This window comes from Rhipicephalus sanguineus, chromosome 3 (genome assembly GCF_013339695.2).
Source record: "Rhipicephalus sanguineus isolate Rsan-2018 chromosome 3, BIME_Rsan_1.4, whole genome shotgun sequence".
NCBI classification, from domain to species: domain Eukaryota; kingdom Metazoa; phylum Arthropoda; class Arachnida; order Ixodida; family Ixodidae; genus Rhipicephalus; species Rhipicephalus sanguineus.
Window position 1 is genome coordinate 39,373,918 of NC_051178.1, and position 15,489 is coordinate 39,389,406.

Consider the following 15,489-nt stretch of genomic DNA (forward strand, 5'->3'; position numbering starts at 1 on the left):
TGTCAAAAGTCATTACTTTATTCACTCTTTATGCTCATGCTGGAAACTCGTCCAGTCTTCCTGTTTGGCTCCTAGAAGCTGACCGCTCTCTTCTTACGATGCATTAATCGTCTGTTTCACTTCGCCCTGCCGAGCCCTGCAATTATCGATGTCGTCCGAGCTCAGAGGGTTCGCTCCACATTCCAAAATAAATGCACAGAGGGACGATTGCTTCTCTGCCCCTGCGCCTCAATGTGTCATCGCGCTGCGGTATTGGGGCAGTGGCGGCGAGGTTCCTTGCTGGTGGTTAAGGGGAGATGAGGGGCTAAACGCCAACTTTTGAACTACTGCACTAATTTTGACGAAAATTTCAGCGATGGCTCATCTTCTGTATATTAGGACATATCCAATTTTAAGCCTTGGTAAAAAAACACATGCAGCTGTTATAATGATCAAACATGTACGCTAACTTTCGAAAACTGTCATTAAACTATCATTTCAAAAATAATGAGAATGTACGAGTTATTTATTATTTTAACTCCTCTAGAAGATTTCTAGCGCAGGATTTGCACTACAAAGAAGGTTGGTAGTGCAGGTTTGTAGCGCAGCGCGCCTCTTTCGCGCTCATTCCTGCCTGCAACAACGTTATTGAATAACGAACCTATATAGCTTCAGGGGAGGAGGCAAAGAGCGAAATACAACATAGATCATGAGAGCCAGCGCTACCTTTTATTTTATAGTTTGGAACCTCGCGGCAAGTACTCTTGAAAGGAAAAGATCCCATATATCGGTTCTTCGGCTGATACACATGTTTGTGATAGCATTTTGTGCGAAGCTTCTGCTGTGAATGTCTCAGCCAGTGAGAGGAACACTTTATTTGTCGGGTCAATATATTATCTGACCGTAAGTAGACCTAATAATCATTCGAACGAAATGTTATGGACGACGCTTATCGTGAAAAAAAAAAGTTCATTTGATGTCTGCAACGAACATACTCTCTCATGCTGAGGATAGCATTGCGTTTTAGTTCTCGATGTGTTACGGAGAGAAGAACCTTTGGGATTCAGATACTTAAGGCAGTAAATCTATTTGAAATAATGTTTTCATTCTCAGATTTTTTTATGTGTGGGAAAACTGATCATTAGGGACTGGATTTTAGGCAAATGCCTATTTTGTTCCTATCGCCCCGCTTTGATATATGAGCATGAACTAGAGGTTAAGAAGGGCTTTCATAGTGTTTTTAAAGTACCTCTACATGCCTATTTTTGGTAGTAAAACAGTGCTAGCGAAAACAACAGTCCAGACGAGGAGAAGGACACGCCCCGCCACGGTGGTCTAGTGGCAGGGCTGGGCAAAGATACTTTGAAATTGTATGGCGATACGATACAAGATACTCAGGCAAGAAGTATTGGAGATACAGATACAAGATACTACCGCAATAATTGTATCCGATACGATACTTGGCAATTCAGGGGCGTAGCCAGAAATTTTTTTCGGGGGGGGGGGTTCAACCATACTTTATGTATGTTCGTGCGTGAGTTTGTATGTGCGCGTGTATATATACGCAAGCAAAACTGAAAAATTTCGGAGGGGGGGGGTTGAACCGCCCAACCCCCCGCCCCTGTGGCAATTGTATCTCAAGATACTTCGATACATTCGCAAATTTGTTATTATAGACCCCCTAATGTAGTAGCGAACGCCTATGCACGAAACGGTTTGCTTGAAAACTTCTTTAATGTGACCAATTTTCTTTAATTTTAATGAAGTGTGTGTTAGTATTTCAAAAGTATTGTCCTTCTTGCTCCAAGTGCATTAGTTTACTTCCGACAGAACTTATTGGGGTTTGTTTTGGCTGCTTAACAGGACTGCTCTTCACTGATAGCGGCTCTTGCTTGTCATTTTTGTAATTGATAGGAGTCGCTGCTCAGCTTGCCCACCAGCTAGCGGGTTGCGATCTAATCACAAGAACTTCAATACGAAGCGTTCGCACGATGGCGCAAATACCGGTGTGGAGGTTTACCTTGTCTGTAAAAGACCGTTCACGCAATACTGAATCACCGGTGTGCAGCAGCAACAACGTTGCTGGCGATATTTTTCGTGACGCACTGTGTATGCGTAGAGCTCATAAAACTGCAATGACTTTTCATGTTCTACTTCTCTGCTGGCGTAAAGGGTTCGTTATCAATATATTCACTAACGTGCAATCTTTCAACAATTTTTCTTCAACGAGAGAATATGTTCACCCCAGAAATGGCTAATACCTATTGTATTGTCACGTGGTGGTAAGGATAAAGAAGGCGGCAGTCACTCTGGTAGAGACTAAACTGCTCACTGGGCAAACTCGTGCCCAGAAAACTAAGTAACTCATAATACAATCAAAGCACTCTGTACACTGATAGCAGCAATAAATGTTGTTGGCCTTCGGTATTCTGGTCATAGACGGAAGGCGTGGTCACATCTGCGATCGAACCTTCCAGCGTTACCGATGGTGCTCGCGTAAGCTCCCGAATGAACTACAGTGCTCACGTCCTGCGCATAATTTTAATAATAACTTTTGCAGTTTTACATCCCAAAACCACGACATGGTTATGATGAACGCCGTAGTGGAGGGCTCCAGACATTTAGACCACCTGGGGTTCTTTAACGTGCTCCAAATCTAAGCACACGGGCCTCGAGCATTTCGCCTCAATCGAAATGTGGCCGCCGCGGCTGGGATTCGCGCGTAATCTTAACAGAACAATGTGAAACAACTGCGAAGCTTCCGAAACATCGCGACGTGTCTTGAGCCGAGCGCTGCTAATAATGTTTTTGCAGTTTAAACCCGATCCCACCAAAATAAAGACATGAGAGCGCGTGGCAAGTTGCACAAATCTTCGCGGCACAGCGCTGCTATTCACGGTATTGCCACCTATATGTCCGATTAACTGGCGATTAGTAATAGTAAAAAAATGAGGGAGTCCTAAAAAAGGAAAACAAATCAAATATTTATAAATAAAATAGAAAAGTCGTTCTGTATCAAAATTCATCGTGAATAAGTATTGAAACACAATACAGGCGGCACCCTTAATAGCTATGACAATTAATCATGAAGCATCTTGAATTTGCTTGTTAATGTAAGACAGTAAAAATACTTGGTGCCTACGAAAAATTGACTGGAACGGCTCGTTGGGACGCTCATGAGGAAAACAGATCATGTGGTATAGCAATGTTTCTCGAATCCCCTTCCTAACAACTTTAAGATGGCCCATAATTATTTCCATCATTTTAATGCAAACTCAATTTCGCTCTTTTACTAAGCAGTAAGCAGGATGTTTGGTACTGCATACTCAGTGCGCGCCCACATGATTACATATTTGTTTTCGAAATCACCTCGCAGAACAGTAAGCTAAAGCGAAATATAAATGTGCAAACAGTAGCAGAAATAAAGCAGACAGTTCAATGTAAGAATAAAGCAGAGAACTTATTTTGGCAGCACGTTACAAGAGGTATATTTGTGCGACCAGTCCGGAAAAAAAAAGTTCAGAGCCCTAGGTAATGTACGGGATGGAAAAGAAGGACAACTAAGAAATAACTTGTGCTAACAATCAAATTATGATTTCAAAAGCTCTTTGAATAAAGATAGCAGGAAGATAATAATAATAATTGTTACGGTTTAGCACCCCAAAACCACGATGCGATTATGAGAGACGCCGCAGTGAAGGGCTCCGGAAAGTTTGACCACCTGGAGTTCTTTCACGTGCACCTAAATCGAAGTACACGGGCCTCAAGTATTTTCGCCTCCATCGAAAATGCGACCGCCGCGGCCGGAATTGGATTGACAGCAGGAAGAAAAAGATACGGTACACGAACATATATTCTGTTAGAAAAGCGCTTCATATATTAAATCTAGCATCGGTACTAGTGGTGCTACAGTTCGGATCTTATTTGCACATAAGTCAATCGCATGTAAGTCGAACTTACATGCACAAGATCCTTCAAATCGCTTGTGTGTGAAAGCCACGGCAAGCAAAGCAACCCTATACTTCAGATTTCGTAACGAAGCACTGCGCAGGGGAGCGGCATCAGAATTTGCGCGATAGTCGCCGCACGCATTGTGGTACGCGGCGCTGGACAGTGGATAAGGGCAAGTATCATGGCACTGGCACACGAAAAAAAAAAAATCGAGAAAACGAAAGACACGTGAGCCAAGCTGGACGTTCGCGCGCTTGTTCTGTCGTGACTACGCGAGCGCTGTCAAGTTGCTCTGCTCCACCAAAACGGACGCGCACACTTCATTGCCTGCCTTCACTGGTGGACTTTGCCGGAAAAATGAAATTATGTCACTGCGATGAGTTTTACTGAGGCGCTTTAGTAGCACCAGTACCAGCTTGAGAAGCGGAGTTGAGCCAGCGATTATTGATACTCGTCTTGCGAGACGTATCGCGATACAGATACAAGATACCCAAAGAGTATCTGAGATAGTATCTAAGATACATGTATCTTCGGTACTGCCCAGCACTGTCTAGTGGTTATGGCACTCGACTGCTGGTCCGAAGGTCGCGGGATCGAATCCCGGCCGCGGCGGCTGCATTTTCGATGGAGGCGGAAATGTCTGAGGCCCGCGTACTGAGATTTACGTGCACGTTTAAGAACCCCAGGTGGTCGAAATTTCCGGAGCCCTCCACTACGGCGTCTCTTATAGTCATATCGTGGTTTTGGGACGTTAAACCCTAGATATTATTAGGAGGACACGTAACACAAGGCGCACTAACAACGTGTTTAGTGCGCATTGTGTTACATGTCCTTCTCCTCGTCTTGTCTGTTGTTTTCGCCGGCGCTATTTTACTCTGGATATGAACCTACTAGCCCGAAAGTACGCCTATTTCTGGCGTTTGTGCTTAGATTGCCTATAAATACCTACAAATGCCTATTTTCAAAATGGGCGCCTATATGAACATATCCAGCTTTCGAGTGCATTTTGAGACTGTTATTCATGTTACCGGACAACAAACATTGCTTGTTCGGAACTCTATCGGGCTTGACCTAGTCCTCTAGTTAAACCACCTCCCCGAAAACAACCGCTAGCAGCCGTGAAATGGGATGCTCCGGCCAGCATACGCCGCCGCGCTGACAAGGCGCGAGCGGTTGGCGATGCGCATCCGTGGAGAGCCGTCAGGGGGAAGGACAGTGAAGAGCGCAAAAAAGGAAAAATATAGGGGTGTGTGAATAGTGAAAAATTATCTCGAATCGGATTCGAATCGAATAGTGCCGAATAGTAGCCAGAAATGTCGAATATCGAATCGAATATTGAATACACAGGATTTTATTGAAAACTGATAGAAAGAACAACGGTAATGTTGTGCTTTATCGTCATGAGTGCTCCTGGCCCAAAACGTTTCGGCCGCGCGTTCACAGCAGCGTTTTAACTGCGTGCCGGAACGATGGAAGTTTCTGAACCAGTGGTGCGGCGCGGCAGTGGCGACTGCACAGTGTGAACAAATTTGCATATGTCAAGCCAATCGCAGAGGGTTTCGCGGGCCAAAGTCGGGACGTTTTGTGGCGCTTGCGCCATACGCGACTGAACTAAGCAAGAAGTCCGTGCCTTCGTTGCGGAAGCTAGTTGTGAAGGGCTTAAAAGCTTTCTCGTGGGTTTTCACCCGTGCGAAAATGACATATTCTCCTTTAAAATAAACATGCGCTCGCTTTGAACCAGCATATCGGTGAAAGTTTTAACGAAAGATTACTGTAACGACGTTAGCTTTAGCTTTAGCCGCCCCACCCTAACCAAGTTGCACCGTTGGCCTTTGTCGCGCTTTAGATATTCGTCATGTCGAAATATTTGAAACTTCAAATAATAGCTATTCGAAAGTCGAGTCGAATTATTCGGTTAGGTATTATTCGATTCGAATTCGAAACTCGAATATTCGCACACCTCTGGAAAAATGTGGTGTGCAAGCAGCTTTTCTTTTGTTCCTGATTTACTTCTTAAGGTGTTCACCGACAGGGGAGAAATTGACCCTACGCGATTAGACCCGGCCAATACGAGGCATCCCTCGCTTCTGGTCTTTTAGCGGTCTGCCCCGCAGGGGCGTCTGCGCAAGCAGGCGTTTGGTGAGGCGTCACCACGGACCTGAGCCAGGCAAGGGCTTCGACCCCTCCCTCGCCCTGCCAGGCGTGGCTTAGCCGTGTCCGGGGAAAAAGGGGAACCTGGGAGTTCAGCCGACACTGGGTGCTTGGACATTAAAGGCCCCCCGGCAGACGCAACCCACCGCTTTGGCCCCGCCTTCACGTAGACGGCGCCCCTGGGCTGACCCACCCGGGGGAAATCGGCGATCGCCTTTTCTTATTCCTCTATCTGATCTTTTTCTTTCCTGTTTTTTTTTCTTCTGTGTCCTGTCTCCTACTCGCTTCGTAGACGGCCTGGGTTAACCTCGTGCCAGTATTGGTCCGGGGTACGCACCCGGGACCAACGCCTTTCCGGAGCGGTCGCTCTACCAATTGAGCTAACCACGAAGCTAGCAATTGGCAGCGCGAGGGAGAATTCATCGACAACTCGAAGCAACTGGGCACATATTGCAAATCAGCACATTTGCGTCCTTTCGGTCGTGCTCGGCTAAACGTTTTGTTTAAACTGGCTTGTTCTAAAACGTGCTTTAGAAAATTGGCACTATTCATTTATTGTTTTTTAATTGGCTCGAGCCAGTTGAACTTTAGGGCTGTACGAGATGTATTTTGTTTTGCTTATCTCTCTGCGGGAGAAACACAGAACCCAAAACAAAATAGATTGCTGAGGTTTGCCAACCAGCTATCGCCCGCCGGTTGCGCTGCTAGGATAGCATTGTCCCGCGTCCTGTTAACCGTTTCGGTTTAAGTGTGCTCGTGCTCGCTTTCGGGCTGGAGTGCTTGCGAAGTAATGCTGCGTGCGCACGCATTACATTCTCAAGGAATCTACGCGCACCAAAGCTAACCAACTTGATATTCATCTCTCAATATGAAACGCGTTTCGAATTTTCAATATATATGTGTTTCGCAGAAGCGGCTGGGCGCGCGGTCGTCTTGGCTTTGTGATAAGACGGAACAGGAGCTGGCGCACCGTTATATCGTGTGGACACCGAATCGCGAGCTAGACGCCTCGGTTTGCTGCCGGTAATAGCGGCGTGCGCACGTTGAATAGTAGCGTTCGCGTTGAACAAGTGTGCGCAGCCTCCTTGCACGCAGTGGCCCGAGGAGAGTGTACTGTAACCATTGCTGTCTTATCGCACACATACGCTGCCTTTGGTTTGTTTGCAGAACCGCTGAAGTGGCTTCTTTGTCGCCCCTGCACCATCGGTGTGTATCGTGCACGAAGGCACAGCCTGGTCGGCCTTGTAGCAAGCAGCCATGGCGATGTCCTCTTACCAGGACACCGGTCGCAGCGTGCTCGTGGCGGCGGCCTGCAGCTGGTGCCTTTTCTGGACCATGATCGTGAACCGCAGCGGCGGCATCGTGTTCGTCACCATGATTTCCGAGATGGGCGCCTCACGCCAGGCCGGCTCGTGGCCTTTCTCGCTCTTGGGCGCCGTCTCCAACATATTTGGTGAGCATAGTGGACTTGCTCCAAACTGACTTCACCGAGTCGCACACGAAAAATCGCAAGCATCGGACTTACGATAGACGTTAAAGGGAAAAATAATTTGTACTTGCAACTTACCATCAAACAACAGTACCAGTGGCGCCTATCTTACCCCGAGAAGACGCTTGGGAAGCCAGAAAAAACGCAAAACAAAGATACGGGCGGCGACGCTGCCGTGAATTTTAATGGCGGCATACATTCGTTCATCAATCAAACAGCCGCCAGGTAAGGTAGACCAAGCGAGAAAACAGTGGCAGAACTGAAATGGGAGCCGTAGTTGCTTTTGCGCCATTAGACCCAACATAACTAACTGAAAATATCGTGTTGAGGAGACTTGGTGCGCACTGGGTAATGTACGGAACGCAAATGCCACACGCTATCTGTGATGTGCGTTCTTTTCTTCTTCCAGGGTATTTTCGTTTGCGCTTTATGACATTCAAAATAATCATGTTGCAAGTAGATCACCCATCCCTCTTGTTGAATTAGGAGGGATGGCTCTGCTTCAACACGTTCATAATTGGAGCCCTCCTGATCAGAGCATCCGCTTGCAACTCGAAAATTATGGCATACATGTCTTCATCGCTGAATCCACTTCTAGAATAAAGAGCATTATACACACTAAAAGCTTCTAGAAAGCGTATTTAGCCCTATAAATTCATGTGCAGAGGCATACGGCAGTGAAGCCGGTCCTATTACTACGCGGCTGTCTCAACTTCTCGCGAGAACTCCGTAGATGCGGCGTCGAGAAACGCGTGGCGCCGTAGCGGTAGCTTACTTTCGCCCTTGCCCAACGGGGAAATTGGGAGAAAGGGAAGCTGCGCGTGCATCACGTACTACTTCTCTTTCTATCGCATTTCTGTCGCGTGTTTGCCATTGAGTTGTCGCAAAATCGGAATTAGCCTGATTAGAATTTCCTTCCTGTTGGCTTTAGACTGTGTCCTAAGAATGGCTTTTATGCCACCGCCGCAAAATACTTCAACGGAACCTTCATAGAAAGTGTTCCCTTACATAACCCGTACGGTTCAAATATATTTACTGACTGCAAGCCTGAGTGTCCTGCCCAGTGGGCAAGGCAATCGGCTTCTTGGAGGGGGACCCGATTCGAAACCTATCTCTGCGATGAAAACCTATATTGCTTCATGCATTTTTTTCGTTCAAAATGATTCGTCTCCAGAGACAGACGGATGGACCGGCACAATTTTCCTCGTTCTGTCGGCATAGAAATGCTTGCGCATTCAGTGTTCTTTGAATATGGCTCGCCAAACAGTTGCCAGAAAGGCCATATGTGCAGCGTAATCACCGCGCTGTAGGGAGCACCGACTAGCATCCACAATGAGCAAGGTTTGCGAAGGTGTACGAACAAAACTTCGTTTCAGAACATATGTACCTGTGTTAACAACGCTTCTGCTATGCCCAGATATATACATGAGCACCGAATGATCGGAAGGCTTGCGACCAAGTCCCTAAATGAAACAAGATGCTGCGTAAAAGAGACGGACAAGAAGAGAACGAGGACGGGCGCAGATACATGAACTAAGTATCTGCGACACGGGTTACATGTTCTCTTCTTGTCCGTGTCTCTTTTGCGCAGCACCCTGTTTTAATTATGCACAACCGACTCGCCCAGCAAGATGCATCATTGGACAAGTCGTTCCGACTAGAGCACTGCACGGGCTCGGGCCTACCCGAAAACCCCGGCCCGGCCCGGCCCGTGGGCCGGGCCGGGCCGGGCCGGGTAAAGTAGTTCTCACGGCGGGCCCGGGCCGGGCCGGGCTCGGGCCTGAAGCTCCGGGCTTAGGACCGGGCCCGGGTTTGAGGTGGTGGGCTCGGGTCGGGCCGGGCTTGGACTTTGCTGGGTTCTTAAATGGACACCATTGTGAAGCACTGAATCGGTTCAGACTGGTAAAGTGAAGTCTAAGAACTCGAATGTCATTCATTTCACCATCATAAGTTTATTATCAGACGAGAAAATCAAGGTCAAAATTCCATTTTTTTAAATTTCGCGCCGAAATCTCCGAGCGTGACGCCACGGATTTCAAACTGTATTTGTCGTATTTGGAGACATTGGTTCTATAAATTTTCCTCAAACTTGGTATGCTAAGTCTATGGCTCTCTCAGAGGTCAATGTACTTCATTTTTAGTGATTAGGAACTCCGTAGGACCTGTCAGACACTGTCAGAATCTAAGATGTCACGGTGTCTGCTGCGCGAACTTAAAGAGGGCGTCGCCACCCGCATTTATCATTTTGCTCATATTCTCACTTACCAAGAGTTTTCTTCCGGCGAGCGTGGTGATTTAGGATTTGATAAAGAGTAATTTACTGATAATACAGAAATTGTTTTTCTTTTAGGGCCCCTTCATGCTTGTTCTGCATACGTTGTGCATATATATATATATATATATATATGTATGTATGTATGTATGTGTGTGCGTGTGTGTGTGTGTGTGTGTGTGTTTCACATTTTCTCTTGAGAAAAAAAAACGCTTTTTTTATGTGGGGCAAGCTATTTAGAGAAATTTTATTAGAGACAAGTACTGAACTTCTTTTGCTCCTTGCATATGGGGCTACCTGATTTATCTTAAACGGGCGAGCTAAAAGTAGATATACCAGGCGCTTATATATTTAACATGTCGATATTCTGTGCTTTATTTTCATTCGTTATGATCTTATATCGCAAATGTTATTTTGTAATCGCAGTAATCAGTGTAATATAATAAATATATACCTGTAGCTTATCGCAAGAGCGATCACATAGCTCCAAAGTGAGCAAATGTTTTTGAAGTTTCCAGCCCTCCACTAAAAAGAAAGGACTGCACGGACTCTCGTTACATAGAATTCCTATACGTAGACATTCTTTTTCCGTGGCTTCGTCACGGCCCCCAGTGGTCATGTGACGCGAGATGGACGTGCACAGCCTGCTTGGTGTGCCCAAATTGTTAACATTTGAACTTCCACCTGTATCCGCTATGTTAGGGGTCTCAAACCCACCTCAGCTAACGGGACGCATTTACGAAAATTTACTCCCGCAAGGGCCAGGACAGTAAGGCAGGTAAAAGCGCGGGGGGGGGGGGGGGTGTAGAGGGTAGAGGGGCTAGGTCGTACCAAATGTCAGCTAAATGTTGCCATTTAAGAGAAGAGCTTTCCGATATGTCACATATGGGTCGTTTCTGAAGGGTATTTAGCGACAGGATTCCAACAACATATCGATACCTATCTTCAACATGACTAAAATAAGGACGCCGATTTTGAAGTATAGAGTTTTGTTTCACGGTTAGGTATCAACACATGGTGGCCGCAGAGGATGCCTCACGACAACAAAGCTTTAGACCTGTCATGCCTGTGTAACTTAAGGGGTATTCAGACGGAGGAGAAATGCTCGGGGAATAAAGGCGGAGCCTAGTGACGTCAGCTCGCGAGGAGAATTCTCCAGAAATGCCCCCTACTCACACGGACGAGGCGAACGGAGGGGTAGACCAGTGTTACTAGACTACTCTGGTGCCTTGCACCACCCGTTTGACGAGCTGCTAACGACGAGCTGCAGACGACCGTGCAGCTTCAGACTGTACACCCGCTGCCGCTCTCTGCAGGAGCAAGTGCAACAATGTGGCCAAACAAGAGCCCGAAATTTCGCTATATCCCCCACCGCCGGAGGATTGTTTGTCCTTTCGGGGAAAAGTGCCCCGTCTCCCCCGTGGAGGCGCGGGGGGGTCACGCCCACTCGCTAATCCGTGACGTCGCGGTCACGTGATGCGCAATCCCCTCGTCTCCCCCGAGCAATTCTCCCCCGTCTGAATATCCCTTTAAGAACCTACTTATAAGAAAATGAAAAATAGGGTCCCCTGCACTATACAGGTATATAGTGTGAGAGCTACATGGCACTGCCACAACACCGTTGGAATGTGCAGGAATAGCATAGGATCAAACAGCATAAGGCTTTAGGTAAAATACATTCGCTTGACGAAATATCACGCTTTAAAAAAGACAATTACGAATTCCGTGCCCGGTGATGTCCCTTTACCTCGAACTATATGCATCCAATGAGCAAGCGTCAAGAAGCTTATTCGCGCCTTTATTATAAAACTGTAACGAACACCAAAAATAGATCGAAATCGCTTTGTCCACCTGCTGCCAATCGTACACCCGCGTAGTCCAGTGATCACCTTCTACCAGTACAACATCGTTAGGATGGCATAGAGCATTATGACAGAAAAAAAAGAGCGCGGTGCAAGCCGTACAAACATACACGGCTGAAAACTGCAAGCAGAAGCCCTCAAATAGGACTTTTATAGGTGATACTGAATAGTGTCACGACGTTCGGGAACGATAGAAATGAAGGGATAAGCTTCACAGCTACGTTCATTCTGCAGAGTTCCACAAAGACATCCTAAATTTGCTCCAGTGGTGGAAGTTAAGAACAACGACTGCCGACGCCTTCACATTTCGCAAGACAGATGTGCACCCCTGCGGCTAGCGCATGCAGTGCGAGAAACTATAGCGTGGCAGGATATGTGATACAGCGGTAGATGGCGTGCTTAACGCCGGAATCTCTAGATAATTTGATTTTTTGCACAATAACACGTGAAGAAATAAAACTATAAAATGTGCCACAAAAGACTTATGGACTGTATATAGTAGCAGTGGTGATATATGAAATAAATCTGATATATGAAAAGAATGCTACCACAAATACTTTTTTCGTCCTTTTGGCTGCCTTTACGTATTTCTAAAAGCACACGTGGCGCACACGGTTCGTTATAATTTTTATCTAGGTTAGTGTACATACAGCAAGGTAATAAACTTGACTTTCTTCCTCCATCTTGCTGTGGCAAGGTGCTGCCATGCTGAAGACGTGTTACATATCCAGAAGGATGCGTGATTGGCTTTGTCGTTAAAGCGCGTTCTATGTTTCAGTAAAGAGCGCAATGAGAACGTTGTGTTTTCTCTCTCCTCTGTTTTTATTGCACTTCCTATCAAAACTGAATTCATGCTGCAAATCACTTTCCTTGCTGAAATATCTGCTACAAAACGCTCTTGATGATCCCCATTGCATTAGCAAAAAAAAAAAAAGAAAAAAGTTATATTATACCATTGCCGAACAAACGGTCATTGTACCCAATATTTCCACTCAACTCTTTCCACCGTGAGCCCCTTTTTATACGAAATTACCGTAGGTTTAAGTAAAATTGTTAGCGAAATATTCGCCAGCAAAGCGTAGATATTTGCTACCAAAACACTTTGCTGTAGATTCAATTTTCTGGCAACATCACCTATATTATTGGCTCGGGCCTTTGTCGGGCCTGATCTACCGTCGGGCCGGGCCGGGCCGGGCCGGGTAGGCGAAATTTTTTCTCGGGTTCGGGCCGGGCTCGGGTCGCGTATTGAATCGCCGGGCCGGGCCCGGGACGAAAATCTCGGCCCGTGCAGTGCTCTAGTTCCGACATACGATGTTGTGTAGGTTTGGCAGTTCAGAAATATGATGGATGAACTTGTCTCTATCTGTGCGTTTTGTATTTGTCCCGTTTGGTATGAAAGTAATGTACTCTCTTAAAGTTAAGAACTTCACTTTTGAATGTAAACCATGGCGGTAGCAGAATAAAGTCCGGTATTGAAAAAGTCAAGTGTAGGCGCACTTGCGTTGATCACTCATGCCTCTTTTCTCTAGTTCTACTTTTTTGTCGTAATACTGTGGGCTCAGTACCTCGGCAATATATTTTACTAGATGATGAACACCTGGAAGAACACCTTTTCGAACTATGGCCATGAAAATGCCGCGCTCGCTTTAAAATGTACATCGCGGCAAACTGTTTATCTCGGCGCATTCAGCGCTCGAAGGCATGGTGTAGCTTAACCCTTTCCTTGACGAGCTTTGTGGCCGAAAACGATACAAAAACACCCATTATTTTTATTATTTTCTTTGCCTATTCGAGTATGCGTGTCTTGAAACAACTACAAGTTATTCAAAGGATTTTATTAGCTAGATACACGCAATATATATATATATATATATATATATATATATAATATAAGCATAAAAGTATATGCGCCTTCATAAAAACAACTGTTTATTTTGTCTACGTTTCGACGGGAGCCCCGTCTTCTTCAGGATATATATATATATATATATATATATATATATATATATATATATATATGTACACTTTTGTTTTGAAGCTGTGCACAGCCTTCACTGCACTGCACCGCGGAAAGTGTCCTAACCTCTCCAGTCTGCGATGTAGAAAACGTCTCTTTGAAATTCAAAAAATAAAGCGCAGGGAAGCGAGTCCGTGAAAAGATATATTACACGGGTACATATAGATACATATATAGATACGGGTTTCCTAACATCTAAGGGCGTCCACTGCCGATACGTCGACACATGGTTGTCGTCCGAATCCGATGGTTTAGACAAACTATGCTTCTATGTGCGGTCGCTGCTGCACTCGTAGGAGAAGTGAAATTCTTCATTTAACGAATCTTCGGCGAAGAAGGGCACTCCTTTTTCTGAGCGGAGCTGTTGCGACACGCGCGCACCGATCGCGTACGAAGGAGGACGTCGTTTTCTAATTCCGGTTACTTGAATTAAGTACTTACCTTTCTCGACCAAAATGCAGGCTTTGAGCGCGTGTTCCATATTTTTTTGCTGCGCTATCTGTTGAAGTTAAAGAGAACACAAGAAAAAATGAATCAGGGTAGCTTAACTGCGGCACCCCCAAATGCTTGTTTCATGGTGGACGAGCCCAGCTCGTCTTCGGTAGGGAAAGGGTTAATGAAACTATGTTATCATCACACTCGGTGTCTAGATGCATCACTACACTCGTGCAACTCGTACGCGTATCAACCACAGAGCGCCAAAAAGGAATAACAAAACAAAAGTTAAGAAGTCCGGCGGCCTCTCTGCCCTTATCGTAATGTCGCGGTCAAAGTGAAACATCGGTCGTGCTTTTCTGACCTTTGCATTTCAATACCGAACATGCCACACGTGTCTATGATCTTCAGCAAAATGCGTTGATAGCAGTGACGTGCAAGTGGTAAACAGGAATGCGAAGGAGTCCCGCAGTAATATGCTGCTGAAGGGGTCGTGTGCAGCACGTGTAACCAGTTTCATGCTAGTATTGACAGTGGGAACTGCGGCTTGAAAGTGCATGGGAACTGCAAGGACGACGATTCAGCCATCGCGGGATAGATGTGCAAGACATGAATTTACGTCGCTTATACGCCCTTGAAACCTGAAACGAGTTTGTAGTATTGCATGTTGATTATGGGAGAGCTCGGGAGAATATCTATACAAACATATCGCCTATGGAAGTTTAGAAAACTAGTACTTGAGTGACCACTGAAATAAAACTACTATACTAATGACCAGTCCTATTGCCACGCGCGCTTGTTTTGTTATTTTATGTAACTATATTCTGTGGCACTCCTAGCGCTGCCTTGCACAAACCGCACCCTAATGTCTCAGAACTTTCCAGACTATTTTAGAATCTTCTTCACAGGCGTGCGTATGGGGGGGGGGGGGGTGGCTAGTCACCAAGGGGGGCGCCGCGAGGAACCTTCCCCCCCCCCCCCCCATGAAGGGGTACCCTGCGCACGCCTATGATCTTGTAGAACTGAGCGCGCAAGCGGGAACTGTTGAAATTATTCTGGAACTAACACGGCCACCAGCGATAAGGCTCGAATGTTCTATGCCGCATGTATAAATGACGACCCGCCTTACTGCAGATCAGTTTTATCGACGGCCGACGCTCTGTTCGCCGCTATCTGTGTACAATGTGCATTGCTGTAGTTTGACTTTCGGTTTCCCGGCCATAAGTTGGGCCAAATGAAGAGTTTAGTCTAACACACCGACTGCTGCCTTTTAGGGCGCAAAACGCGCCCTAAAATATTCTGGAAGGTTCTCAGACATTAGGGCGCGGCTTGC

The 15,489-nt window shown here is 46.1% G+C and overlaps 1 protein-coding gene across 1 annotated transcript in view; it reads left to right on the forward strand.

The window, feature by feature from the left end:
- LOC119385400 (monocarboxylate transporter 12) overlaps positions 1-15,489 on the forward strand; it is a 78,888-nt gene that overhangs the window by 25,321 nt on the left and 38,078 nt on the right. The window contains exon 2 of the mRNA XM_049413184.1: positions 7,249-7,534. Within this exon, the coding sequence (XP_049269141.1) occupies positions 7,339-7,534 (196 nt within the window). The 5' untranslated portion in view covers positions 7,249-7,338. The remainder of the gene's footprint in view (positions 1-7,248; positions 7,535-15,489) is intronic.